The sequence below is a fragment of the Perissodus microlepis genome, chromosome 12 (genome assembly GCF_051167445.1).
Source record: "Perissodus microlepis isolate ML-2025 ecotype Zambia chromosome 12, ASM5116744v1, whole genome shotgun sequence".
Classification (NCBI taxonomy): Eukaryota; Metazoa; Chordata; class Actinopteri; order Cichliformes; family Cichlidae; genus Perissodus; species Perissodus microlepis.
Genome location: NC_140472.1, coordinates 15,236,961 through 15,250,159, shown reverse-complemented (window position 1 = coordinate 15,250,159; position 13,199 = coordinate 15,236,961). Strand labels below are relative to the sequence as shown.

The following is a 13,199-nucleotide window of genomic DNA, read 5'->3' as shown; positions in this document are numbered from 1 at the left end:
GGCTGCAAGCGTGATAAAGTATCCAGTGACAACTGCAGCATGTTACTACTTTTGTTTTGGTATTGTAGAAGTATTTATTTTTCAGTTAATGACAGCATTTTTTACGGCTGTGCAAAGATCACACTGTCTGAGGACATTTGATCTCAATGCAATGTGAAAAAGCTCAGCTGGCATTGACATGACATGAGATATCGTGCAGATCTCATTTTAGTAACGCTAATATAAGCCTGCTTTCACATGCTTAAACATTTCTCTTTTATTTTTTTACACCGGAAAAAAGTAAAATTGGAAAACTTGATAAAAAAGCCGCATTGCTGATAAATGGCTGTTTCTCTGTTCAGTCAAACTTTGTTTAAAAAGCTGCCTATAGACCTTGTGTAGTAAGATGTACTTAAATCTTGCAGGGCTCCAACTATGATGGTGTCATTCTCCAAAAACCTGGCATCATAACAAGAGAATTTCCTTCCCTTCTGCACCATTTCCCATTCTGACAGCAAAAGCATGTGGAATACAGTCTTTATTTGCAGCATCAAATACCCCAGTGTGTTTGAGGAGCCTTGGGAGTTGCCATTTTTAATCAGGAGAGGGTGGCTTTGTCTTGTCCTTGTTCCATCCAGCATTTCTATCTGTGCTGGGAGGGCTTTTCAGTAGATTAAGCAGCATTTTCATTTAGCTCTGGTGTTAGAGTCACTCCAACTATTTATCCATCCAAAGTCTGAAGCTGGAACAGTCACAGAGATTGCTATTTATACAATTAAATTACATAAAAAATGCATTTTTTTAAGCAAGGTCAGGTACAGTAAGTTGACAAAGGATAACAGGATAATCTAGTTCAGAAGCTTGCTGTGTGGAATAACCAACGTGAAGCGAGGGTTATGATGATGAGTAGCAATATTATAGGAATTACTGGTAATAACTGTAACTAATTTAAACCCATTTGGAGTTGGGATTGCAGAAAGGTTTTGTGACATAATAACCCAAAAGAAATGGGAAGACATATTTTGCACATGCCAGCATTTCCATGAAGAGGGTACACATGATAGTCCTGAGTGTACCTGGAATTTCCAGATACTGACAAAATACTAAAAGGAATACACAGACTCGCCTAACAAATTGCACCATATTCCATAATATTCTACGCGATTATCAACTTTTATTCAGGGAATGAACAAGGATTCATGTAATTTAGGAGATAATCTGAAGTGGTGTGGTCAGTGTTTACCTATGCTGCAAGTAATTTCCGAGAACAGAGCATTGTGCAGTAATGACTGATGTCTTGTGTCCCCAAAATGGTTTGACCATGACCACTCTCTGAGAAGATGGATTTTTCTCGACCCTCGAGATGGTTTTTAGAGGGACAAGACAAATATTTCAGATGTATCACACTGAGGCATCATGCTGGAGGTGAGAGGAGGTAAAGGGAGAGTGAGAGATTAATACAACAGAGGGGGAAAGAGAGAGAGAGAGAGCAGAAAAGTGCAGCCTGCCTGCCTGGCTGACAGTTGACTCTGTTGGATGTGACTTTCACAGTCTGCTGGCGGTTTGTGTGGAAGCCATCACATCTGTGACTGGCCGTTTGATTAATGAGCCTCTCAGCCTGTCTGTGCAGTTTGAGGAGGGGCCACGGCCTTATCCCAGGCATCACTGATTTATTCGCCTTTGGAGCAAACCTCCAAGTATCACACATGCTAAAAATGTAATGTTGAACATTCAAACACACGCGGCCCGACACATGTACGCCCTCTGTGATATGCTTACAGTATACAAGCTGGTGCAGTGCAGATGCACACAAGCAGGGATGGGAACAGAGTGATGCGCATAAGCTCGTCCCTCTTTTTCACCACCTGCTTACGGCTAATGAAAACCTCAATGTGTCAGTGCTGTCCAGGGGTAGCGAAGACAAAACACGCCATGTATAACCAAGCAGACAAAAGATGTATTCTGTCTCCACCAACACAAACTCCCAGCCCAAGCTGTCAGTCAGTAGAGAGGACACCCAAGGAGATCTACGAGAGAAGAAAGAAGCCCTTCCTCAATGACACCTCACACTCTCCTGATTTTCAAAAGTGACAAGTCTTTTGAATTCGTGGCCTCGCAAGATGGAGAGTCTGATGATGGCTTGAGAGCATTTCTTCTTGTTTCTTTGGCAGCGGCAGCCGTGAAATGTCACTCTGGCTAACCTTGAAGCTCTTTTCTCCTGCGTTGTTTAATGCTTCCAAGACTAGGGCAACCAACTGCTCAAAACGGTACGGTAGCATCACCCTTAAAGTCAGATAAATGCTTTGAGAAATACTTCCAGGTACACAAATGTGCTTTAGTGCGTGCATGCCCTCACAAAAAGATGCACACGTGCTCACACAAATGCACAAAGACGAGCGCACACTCACTCATTCCCTGAAGCGTAAAGTAAGACCATTAATCCAGACACACTGAGATCCAGCTTCTCCCCAGGTTGATCAGCGTCCGTGGAGAAAGACGAACGTTCTGACATATTTGTTTTTATTTTATTCCCTGAGAAAAAGGCCCGCCATATGGCAGCGCCAAGGAACAGATGGCGATTGCCCACTTCCTGAAAGCACAAGCGTCTATCGCCGCAATTTAAGGAGCCGCTCAAGCAAGAGAATGCCACAGACTGGCATTTTTCCACAAACTGCTATTGTTATAGACCAGAGGGGTAACAGAAACAATGAGACAATTCAGAGAAAATGGTTTAGTGTTCAGTAGTTATACTGTAGCTAACTATATTAAGCCAGCAAATCTAGAGGTCAATACTACTAGTACCCTTTTACTGTCAATGCGTGTGTAATAAAATCGTACCGAGCAGTGCTTACTCAGAAAATAAGGTCTAAATATAGCACAGCTACAGTATATCTAACTCTGAATTTACTGCGGGCCAACGCATGACGTCTTTCTGTTGCTCCACGCTGATTTTAAGACCGTGTACCGGGAGCAGTAGAACTAGCAGATCTAAGCATGAATGTCCTTGGACGATATTAGATCCTTATGATGGAGTGGAAGAGTGCCAAGTGACACATGAGGCTTCATCTCTCATACTTGGCTACCCCTTAACAACCAGGTCAGGGGACCTTCTCTGACATATAGGTGCAAGGAAACAGTTTCAAAAAGTCACCTTAGCAGATGACAGCTAAAATGTGACTTTTGTCTGTTGCAACACATGACACTTTTTCAGACTTGTTTCATTTTTCCATGGATGGAAAAGAAAAATGACATAAAAGACCGTAGCATTCGAAGGCCTTGGGACACAATCAGAGTCACAGAAGAAAGAGAAGGGTCAGCACTCCTGGCATTATTTCCAACCTACAAAGGGCCTGAGCTGTGTGTTTTTTTTAATTGTTTTGTACAAAAGTACGCTCAGACAGAGTTACAAGTGTTCACTAAAGAAAGGGGGACTTGAAAGTGCGACCAAGGACAAAGCAGTTGACTTATCCATTTGCAATCCATTCGCTGAAGAGAAACTTCAGCATCAGTTGAAGCACTTAGTGCTTTGACTCAACGCTTCTGTAACAAAGAGCGGTTCATAACTTGAAGTCAAGGAATGAGACAACCTAGACAAATTTCAATTCGTAATGCATGGAAATTAATATAAATGCATTCAGTACAGTTTGTTCAAGGTGAAATGTTAAGTATATATGAGCATGTAAGGAAGATACTTTTTTTTTCATATGCAAAAACTTAAAATCTGTTAGAGATAAAGGAAGACACTGAAAACTTTAGGGTGGCTGAATTTTACTAGTTAGCTCTGCTGTTAGACCTTGATTCACAAACAGAGTATGTGTTGTTTCTCTGGTATAAGCCTATCATAAGTCAGCTGCACATCAGTGTCTATAAAGATGTCCATCCATGTAATAGAGGTACTTTCAGCTGCTCACAAAGGGTTGCCACAGCAGGTAGCTCCTCATGTTTGATTTTTATGTCTGATGTCCTTCCTGATGCATCCAACAAGGGATTTGTGTCTCCTCCTGGAGCTAAAACAGGGATCTTTTGATTTTGCAAATGTAGAATTCAGAGCCACCCATCCATCCAATAATAAGGGGGAAAATAAGGCAAGTAAAGTAAAAAAAATATCTATTTAGCAAAGCAGTTAGCCTTCCTTAATAGGTTTTTGAGGCCTATCATTTATCACAGCTGGCCAAGAACCAACAGGTTGGTCAGTTTCCCAGACAAACAATCAAAATTTGACCCTGCCAGGCAGTACTCCATCAAACACATCCACTAATCACTGCTTCTTACATTGTTTTTAACAGTAACAACGTATTTAACAAAGCCAACCCACCATTTAGTCAGAAAACAAGTGTTTTTTTACATAAGTAATCCATCTGCCCATTAATGTATCAAGTCTGCCAGGAAGCCAGGTCATATAGTCAACCCTGGGGGTCCTTCAGTAGTATTAATCAGTCTGGTTTCTGCTGAAAAGCTCAATCTGTAGATGATGGATGAGCCATCATGCCAAGGGAACTGAAGTGACAGGTGACAAAGAAGGACACACATATCTGTATAAATCCACTCTCCCTCCTGTCTGGCCCAAGCGTTACGCCGTCAAGGTAGCAGGGTGAAAGTGTATGTATATGCATGTGTGTGTACGTGTGTGTGCCGACATAAGTGTCTCAGCATGTGTCCCGCTCTGCTAATGAAGTCATCTGAACAGTGATTTAACAGCCCTGGTTTAAAAGCCTACCGCCCCTTAACTCATAGCCTTGCTCCATTAGAATGTGATATAAACCCTGGGCACAATAACTGTCCTGCCACTATCACAATATATAGGAGGCCAATGGGCCACACTGCTAAGTCACACAGCCCGGGAGCAGAAAAAAAATATTGACTGTGTACAGGAAGAGAAAGTCATTCAAGGAGACTAAAAGTTAGAAGGTAGAAATTCACAACAAGGTCACAATAAGAGGACTTTTTATACTGTACGGGGTAGAAACATTACTATTAAAATCATCAAGAGGGTGAGATATGCTGTGGCTTTTTCAGCAACTGGAAGCAGTGAAAGAGTAATTGTTGTGAAGTGAAAACAGCCGAAGGCGCTTCGGCCTGTGGTTACGCAGAAAGTGTTCCTTATCTACACTAACAAATGGATCAGTGGATGAGACATCAGTGTGCTTATCCCATGAACGGCCTTCTATAGCTTGAAGGATATTTCTGAGTCACAGATTGATCTGAGAAAAACTTTGACAGCTTACATGTCGCCAGTCCATGAAACTAACTTCCTGCTCTGTGCGAGCAACTTGTGCTGAACCAAAGCCATTCTCCAAATCCTCCATGAAATCTGTTCCTCTGGCCCAACAAAGACAGGCTAATGAGGCAGATGACAGAATCTCAGACACTTTGATACTGTGAGATTAGGGTGAATTATATAACCTTTAACCCCTCCCACTCCCATCCTCACACTTTTTGAGTCCTTGTCAGAAGTGATGTGCTTTTTCTCCGTGTCGCTCACAATCTCAAACTTCAAGTCCAGACCCTCTTTATCTATGTCTCTTCCTATCGGACTTCATATCCTCTTCTTTCAGTTTCTATTCATGAATGCTGAAACACTAATTTGGCTCAGTCAAGCAATGACAGTATCTGTTTTAGCATGCAACAAAGCAGCGTATAAGGGGCGGAAGAATAGAGTATGTGTATGTGGGTGTGGGAAGAAGGGGTAGAGGCATGGAGGCGACAAAGCTCGTCACAGCGTAGCACAGAGCTGAGTACTTCACCCTTATTAGGCCCGTGTCCTTGGCAGATGCAGAGCTTGCCCTTTGTTAGAAAGGTGTGTGTGTGTGTTACAATGGCAGTGATTTAGAATGGATTGGGCGTAGGTGTGGAGACAAGGTGCAGTAGCCCCATAGCTCCCTGATAGCTGGCAGCGTGACAGCTGTGAATGGAGAACAGGGAACAGCCTGAAGTATTGCAATCTAATATGTGTCACATACCTGCATAAATATTTATGCCTGTTGCAGAGTAAAACAGGAGGGGAGGGGGAGGAGAGGATGGGACAGGAGTGGTGGACTTGGGCGAAAAACTTCAATCAGATGACACAAAAATCCGAACCAGCCTGTTTTTTATCCATCTTTATGTACCAACCCCAAGATCTCAAAAGTACCTAATAAGCAGGCATTACTCAATTACCAAAAATTGTGTCTGTGCAGTCAGTGACACATGCATTCACAGAGAGGATTTCATTGATCCACTCCATTCAGCGCACACGGTATATGATAGCACTCCAATATCCTCTTTCCAAAGATTTCTTTCCACAGCACAGCCCGCATTATAGAAGACACAATCGGGAAAATGAAACTTTATATGCTGATAAAAACCATCTGAGGTCTGTACCGAGGCGAGTAATTCACAAAATGACTGCACAAATGAAACACAAAAAGACACATAAAAATACATATATTGCAACAGAAATGTTGTACCTGTTGGCCAGCAGAGCTCTGAAGGTGACCCGACTCATGCCCTGATAAGCTGGGAGCAGCCTTGCCCAGTCCCATGCCCAGTCGACCACAGCACTCTGTTGATGTATGAGGATAGCGTTTGTTAGTTATTAATCAGGGTTAATACCATCAGTGCATTACCGCTCCAGCTGGGACCCACTAACAAAAGAGGAGGGGGGTCTCCAGCGCAGGCCACCGACATCAGACGATCAATCATGTCCGCACAAGAAGGTTTTTATTCCAATAAGACAGCAATTAATTTATAAATCCATTTGGGGGATGTAGCCATCATTTATAGAAAGATAAATCAATTTTTGGAGGGAGTCGTTACTCTTCTTGCTATGCCTTTTTTTTTCCTCTTTCCATCTTCAATGGCACTCTGCCAACCCCCCACCTTCCCTTCTCCTTTTCTTTCCCTCTATTGCTAACTCTCACTCTTTTTTAAAAATACACACATACACACTCACGCGTGGATGTGAACAGGGAACACACACACCTGGCACCATCACCATATTGGGAAAGCAAATAAAAATCAGATTGCTTTGATTGTAAAATGTCACTCTTAACTCCAGGCTGAGTTTTATTGACAAAAGGAGGAGAACTCTACTCGTTCCATCCATCCATCCGATCCCCCCTCTGCTTCTTCCTCATCTGTGATTGATGGGTGTAACTTTTTCCTCCTCCCTCCATTTTATTTGACAAACAACACAGGCACCTGAAGCGGAGAAGGCATTTTAATCATTCTCTTAATAGGGTGTTTCTATGCAAAGCTATGCAGCCTCCTGTGATAAGCCGAAAACAGGCCAAGTCTTAGAAATTAAATGGGACTAATGTTCTTGAAAAGCCACAGGAAGAACTGAAGCTGCTATAAGGGACAAATATAAGAGTCACAAATACAAATCTTTATCTTTTTCATAGCTTATTTTTTGTATTTATCACTCTATGTTTCCCTTTTTGTTTCTTCTCTTTCTAATCACCCTCAACTGATCTTAGCAGATGGCTGGTCCTTCCTGATCCCGGCTCTGTTGCAGGGCTCTTCCTGTTAAAAAGGAGTTTTTCTTTCCCACTGTTGCTGAGTGGTTACCCATAGCAGATTGTCTGATTACTGGAGGTTTCTAATATTGTAGGGTCTTTCCCTTTCAATATGAAATACCTTGATGTGACTGTTGACTGAATAAGTTCTGTAAAAAAATAAAACTGAATTGTATTCAACTCTAATAATATAAATATTAAAGTTATAATTCTAATCCTTAAAAAAAGAAAGCAGAAACACACACAAGCCTGTCTTGAGAAAATACTTACTGCTGTAAGTGTTATAAGTACCATTGTATCTCTCCTAACAGTGGGGGATATCGTGGTAATAGAGGGGAAATGAGGGGGAAAGCGAGCAACTCTTACAGTGAGCTACCTGTAGGTAGACTCAACCCTGATATGGAGAACAAAAAACCTAACAATTAAATGAACATCATGGTGACACTCCTGGGGATAAGTTCAGGATAAGAGGCTACATGGTTCAAAGCCCCAAAGAAGTGCACTTTAAGACTGCACTCTCCTTTAACATTACTCACTTCTTTACAAAAGAAAAAAAAAAAAAACTTCTCTCATCTTTTCACCTCTTCTGCGTTCTTTTCTTCCTGCCAGCCTAACTCCTGCTCAGAAAAAGACAGCAACCTAAGGGGAATAGGAAAGCCAAGCCCCAGAAAGACCTGACAACTTCAGAGACTACCACAGTATCCAGTTCACTAGAGACTCAAAGAGCTTCTAACCTTCAACATTAAGCTTCCGGCCTCGGTGAAAGTTATAATGACACCACGCTGTATGTCACAAGTACACCCACACAGTACAAAGTCTGAAAACTGGAAAAAGTTCACATGAATATCAAAGATGTTTCACACAACTAAAACAAGTTTTAAACACTTATTTGCTACCAGAATATAATATAATGTTAACCTTAAAAGGCCTAACACACCTGATCCAGCTTCTTCTTGCCAATGTGGTCAAACTGGTGGAGAGGATTGAAACGGTCACCTCCAACATGACTCTCGGGGCCAAGATCAAACTTCACAAAAAGAGGAGGATCATTTGGCAAGTCTGAGCTTCCACTCAGTTTAGACATCAGCAGTTCCTGTAAGCAGGTTATGAGGGTGGGATGGAAGAAGAGAAACACAGGAGACGGATGCAATATGATTGATAAGACTGATAATAAATAAGCTGTAAAGAAAAAGTCTGACAGCTAGAGTGAGGCCAAAAGGTTTTGTATAAGTAAAATAACTAAACTCAAAGTCGATCAAACAGACCAAACAAATAAAGAGTCTAGTGGAGTTTTAGAGTCTACTTACACGCCACGTGTATGGCTCCAACCTGAGCTATATTTCAGTGAATGAATAAAGCAATGAAAAACACATATCAAAACAAAATATGTACAGATGGAACAAAAGAGAAACACAGGTTTTTTTACACTAGTGCACTTTCTGGTGCTGTTTCTGTAACCTTTGCTGTAGTTATAATGCATGTGTCTCACAATAGGTCCAGCATATAGTAATGAGTCTTTGTACACTATGACTCGATGTGTGTGTTCATGCACACATAGGCATCCTGGTGTGAATTCGGTATATTCCCATCCGTCAGCTTGACATGGCCTCTGGACCTCCTCCTCCCTCTCCTCACCACCAACCCAGTCTGTCCCTGACCTGCATGTTCTTGCCTCGACCTTGGCTGGGTAGAGACGCTGGAGCTGCCAGAAGGATAACTCTTGATTCTTGAGGTTCCCATTCACATTCTCTCAAATTGCCGAGCAGCGTTATATGTGTTAACACTTCAAAAACATCAAAAACACATACTCTATATGTCCATGCTGGATCCTATTAGATACAGATTATGAACTCCAACTAGACAGAGAAAGGTAAAGAGGTCCGATAATGCAGTTTAGCCTACAACCCAGGCTAAAATGTAAAAAATAAATAACCAGGCTCATTTAGGTAGTTATATTAATTATATTAGTCTTAAGACTAAATGTCAAAGAAGTGTTGCATTAAAAATAAATTAAAACTAAAGAAATTAATATCCTTTTCATTTAGCATGAACAATAAAGTTTTTAAGATTTAGTTGTAGTATGTCATGTCCTTGTTTCATGCTAGAAAAACTAACATGTTTGCATTCAGAAGATTGGAGAGGGTTAACAGTCTTCCCAGCAGCACTACGAACTCTCTGGGATGGTGTGCTCATTACAGAAATACACAAGCGACTTCAGAGACCAAAAGACAAAAAAGAAGAAGGAAAAAAACCACAAAAATAGCATTTGTGTCTTGTGATAGGCTTGTTAATAACATTGCAAACTTTTGAATACTGTCCAGTATTCATTTAAAAATGAATGGAATCAGACACAAAATTCACATATGATGTGAGAATGCAATCAAACTGTTTATGTACATTTTAGGACACTTGAGCCAAGCTCGATGTTAACTTATAACCAGCTTATAATGTTAACTTATAACCAGCAATTGTTGATGTTTACACATCAACAACTGCTGTTGTGCGTTATAGAGCCCCAACTTCAGTTAGCAACATCCATAAAATACAATTAGGTGGAAGGACGTCCAAGTTTTCAAGATGGCATGGCAACATGGCGTAAGTGTATGAGAATGCATCAGTTTGTTGGACTAACACTAACTATTTATGAGTCAAGTCTTCTCTTTTTCTATTAAGTCATCTCAAAAAAAATATTTACTGTACCTTTAATGTTTTGCTTTTTCAACTTGATTTTCATTGGACAGGAAACGGCAACATTCCAAAAAAGTGTTACAAAACCAGTTAAAACAACTTAATATGATTTTTAGCTTTTCAACAACCACCAAAGATCTTTTTTAGACATCATAAGAATTTAGCTACAATAGGCTAATAAAATCTAATCGATTTGGGGACTTTTAGAAGAATAGTTTTTGAAGTAAATTTCATAAAATAACTTCCACTTGAGTTTTAAAGGGCTTTTCTTCCTCATTGAAATCTCTTCCAAAAAGCTTTCCACAGAGTCTAGTAACTCCACGAGGCTTCCTCTGCTCTATATGAGGTGAGTGTATTACACTGGAAATCACTGTAGGTTTGCACCCTTGAGGTCACTTGAACAAAAGACGATCAGAACAAGCAGACTGCACACAAGCAGCAGCCCTCTTCCCTCTGTCTCCCCCTCCTGAACAGCCTGCGGCCTCAGGCCAGCAGCCACCTAATTGCTGGGGAGAGCGAGTACTTCCCTACCTCATTGCCTTGGATGATGTGATAGATCTGCCTCAGGTAGCTGCTGCCACCTGCTTTGTGGCAGACCTCCAGCAGCATCAGGCCTATTTTCTGCTCAGTCAGTTCAGCTGCAGCAACTCCTCTCTCGCTTCCTTGTTCAAATACACTGTGAGTGAAACAGAGATGGGAAGAGGAGAACTTAGTAAAGACAACACAAAGAAAAAACCCAGAGTGAAGAACATAGAAGATGAGAGGAGCAGAAGGAGGCAGGGTGTCGGCTTATATTTGAATACCACCTCTGGCTAAGGAAGTATCTTCGAGTTTGGAGAGGAATTTGGGCTACAATTTAGAAATTGCTATGACTGGAAAATTAACTGTATTAAAATTAAAGTTGTTTTTTTTTATTCAGTTACTTCACAAGGCAAAAGAACTTCAAAATGTAAGTCTTGGCAAAGAAAAAAAATTACATTTTGCTCTAGTATCTGAAAACCAATCAGACCAGTCAAATCTTCTGTGGTGAAAATGACCAAGAAATACCAAAATCATTTTCACTATTTTCATTATAATTCATGAGATACATGAGACATTTTAACCAAAGGATGCCGTTGCACTGGACTGGAGTGCGTGTGTGTATGAAGCTTGTATGTAATTGTATGTCAAGGTCCATAGGCTTGTATTTTCCCAACCCAGGTGAATGCCGGCACCGTTTTCCTGCCCTTCCTGTATGGATGGGTATCACACTACCGTCCATCAAATCTTCTCTTTCACATACACTCCCTGTCATTGTTCTCTCTCTCTCTCCTCACGTTTGTAATTATAAAGTGGCAGAAACGGTGTCGCCTGTCAGCCAGCCATTGGCTGTTTGACATTGAGAGTTGCAAAAGAAGAGGAGTCCCGTCTCGTCCATATACATCGCCTCATTCTTTTGCCCGGCGCCCTGGCGGTGGTGTTGTTGGTGATGGTGGCTGTGCATCCGTGTCAGCACCTGCGCTGTATCCTTTCCTGTCCATCACTGTGCAGGTGAAGCAGATGATTGGATTCAGTCAGCAGGGTGATTAATGAGGGCCCCTCTGGATTTGGGACAGCCTATCAATCATGTCATTAGGGCCAATGTGCCCTGAAAGAGGCAGACCTCCGCCAAGGAATAACTGCATTCATCTTCATCTGTGTATGCATCCCGTCAGCCCAGCCAGGGTCACCATGATGGAGAACAATAATCTTCCCCTCTACAAATTACTTTGCAAAGACAAGGTGGGTGCTGTTGGGGAGGGGGTGGTGGTAGTGGTTTACAGTTAGGAAAGGAAAAGAGGAAGGTAAAGATGAAGGAACTGAAGAGGGATCGTGTAGGGCCAAATGTTTTTTGTGAAGGTGTTTACTCTGAATGTGTGTGCGCACGGGATGCCAGTAAGAGAAGTGCCAGTTGTTTTTGGAGTTATTACAACCTTCCTCTCTCTCTTCCTCGCTCTCTCTCTGACACTGTATTCTGATTGTTTACAAGCCAGGCGTCACTTCCCTGTGAAGGTTAGTTTAATGAATAGTAATGATCCCACTGAATGCCTCCGACAGGTGATACATAATCACTCTTCTTTCACTTTTCCACCCCCTCACCACCCCTCAGCCGCCTCGTCTCTTGCCTTTTTTTTCTCTGCACTTACCCCCTCTTCCTGTCACTGTAACAGACAGCATTTCCTAGAACTGGTCATAATCTATTCAGTGTCCTTATTTATTTCATTTTTTTTTAATGGTTACGCTACTGAATCAACTTTATATGAGGATGAATGTGTCCGGAGTTCGCTATGATTAATTGAGCGACCAGAAGACAACATTTCTGGGAACAAGCAGCAAAATGCAACGCCAAAGGTCACAGATCAGCCAAAAACGAAAGCTGTTTTCCCATCATTCCACACCGCAGTTCATTCAGTCAGGCATGTGCATCATTTAGCACAACAAACAAATCTGAGATTCATTGATTTTACTCATACAGATTGTCAGTAAAAAATTATCTTGGTTACATGATACATCAAAATTTGAATGCTCAATTAGAAATGCATGTCTAAGTTGCATTTGTTTAGTGTTTTTCTAGGTAATTCTTATGGCAAGTAGCGAAACATACCATCAGTCAGTTTGATGCATTTGAACCTCCTCCTTCAGCACACAGTCAGCCCTTATTTTTTGACAATCACAAAATTACATTCGGGGAAATAAATTTTATGAAAAGATTTTGAGGCTGACATCAGTAGTCTATACTAAATGAGAGTGAAGATGGACTAAGAAAAAAATAGCACTTAAGCTACTGTTGGCACCATTCTAATGTTGACCTCTTTCCATATCCTCCTACCTGTCTGAGCAGAGTTTGCGGGCCTTCTGCAGCTGCAGTTGTGTCCACTTTGGTCTTTTTTCCTCCAAGGCCTGTATAACTTTATGCACTGAAGGTTTGGGAACACCCTAACAAGGCAAATGAATAAAAATATGACAGACATTAAGCCAGTCATCATATACAAAAATGATATAGACAAACATATAAAC

The 13,199-nt window shown here is 41.4% G+C and overlaps 1 protein-coding gene across 2 annotated transcripts in view; it reads right to left on the bottom strand.

Annotated features, from left to right (window-relative positions):
• The window catches only part of kiaa0825 (KIAA0825 ortholog), a 118,817-nt gene that overhangs the window by 57,475 nt on the left and 48,143 nt on the right, over positions 1 to 13,199 (bottom strand). For both annotated transcript variants that reach the window (XM_084945351.1, XM_084945352.1), the window contains exons 19-22: positions 13,012 to 13,118; positions 10,695 to 10,839; positions 8,413 to 8,568; positions 6,426 to 6,520 (exon numbers count right to left, since the gene is read on the bottom strand). In XM_084945351.1, the coding sequence (XP_084801477.1) occupies positions 6,426 to 6,520; positions 8,413 to 8,568; positions 10,695 to 10,839; positions 13,012 to 13,118 (503 nt within the window). The remainder of the gene's footprint in view (positions 1 to 6,425; positions 6,521 to 8,412; positions 8,569 to 10,694; positions 10,840 to 13,011; positions 13,119 to 13,199) is intronic.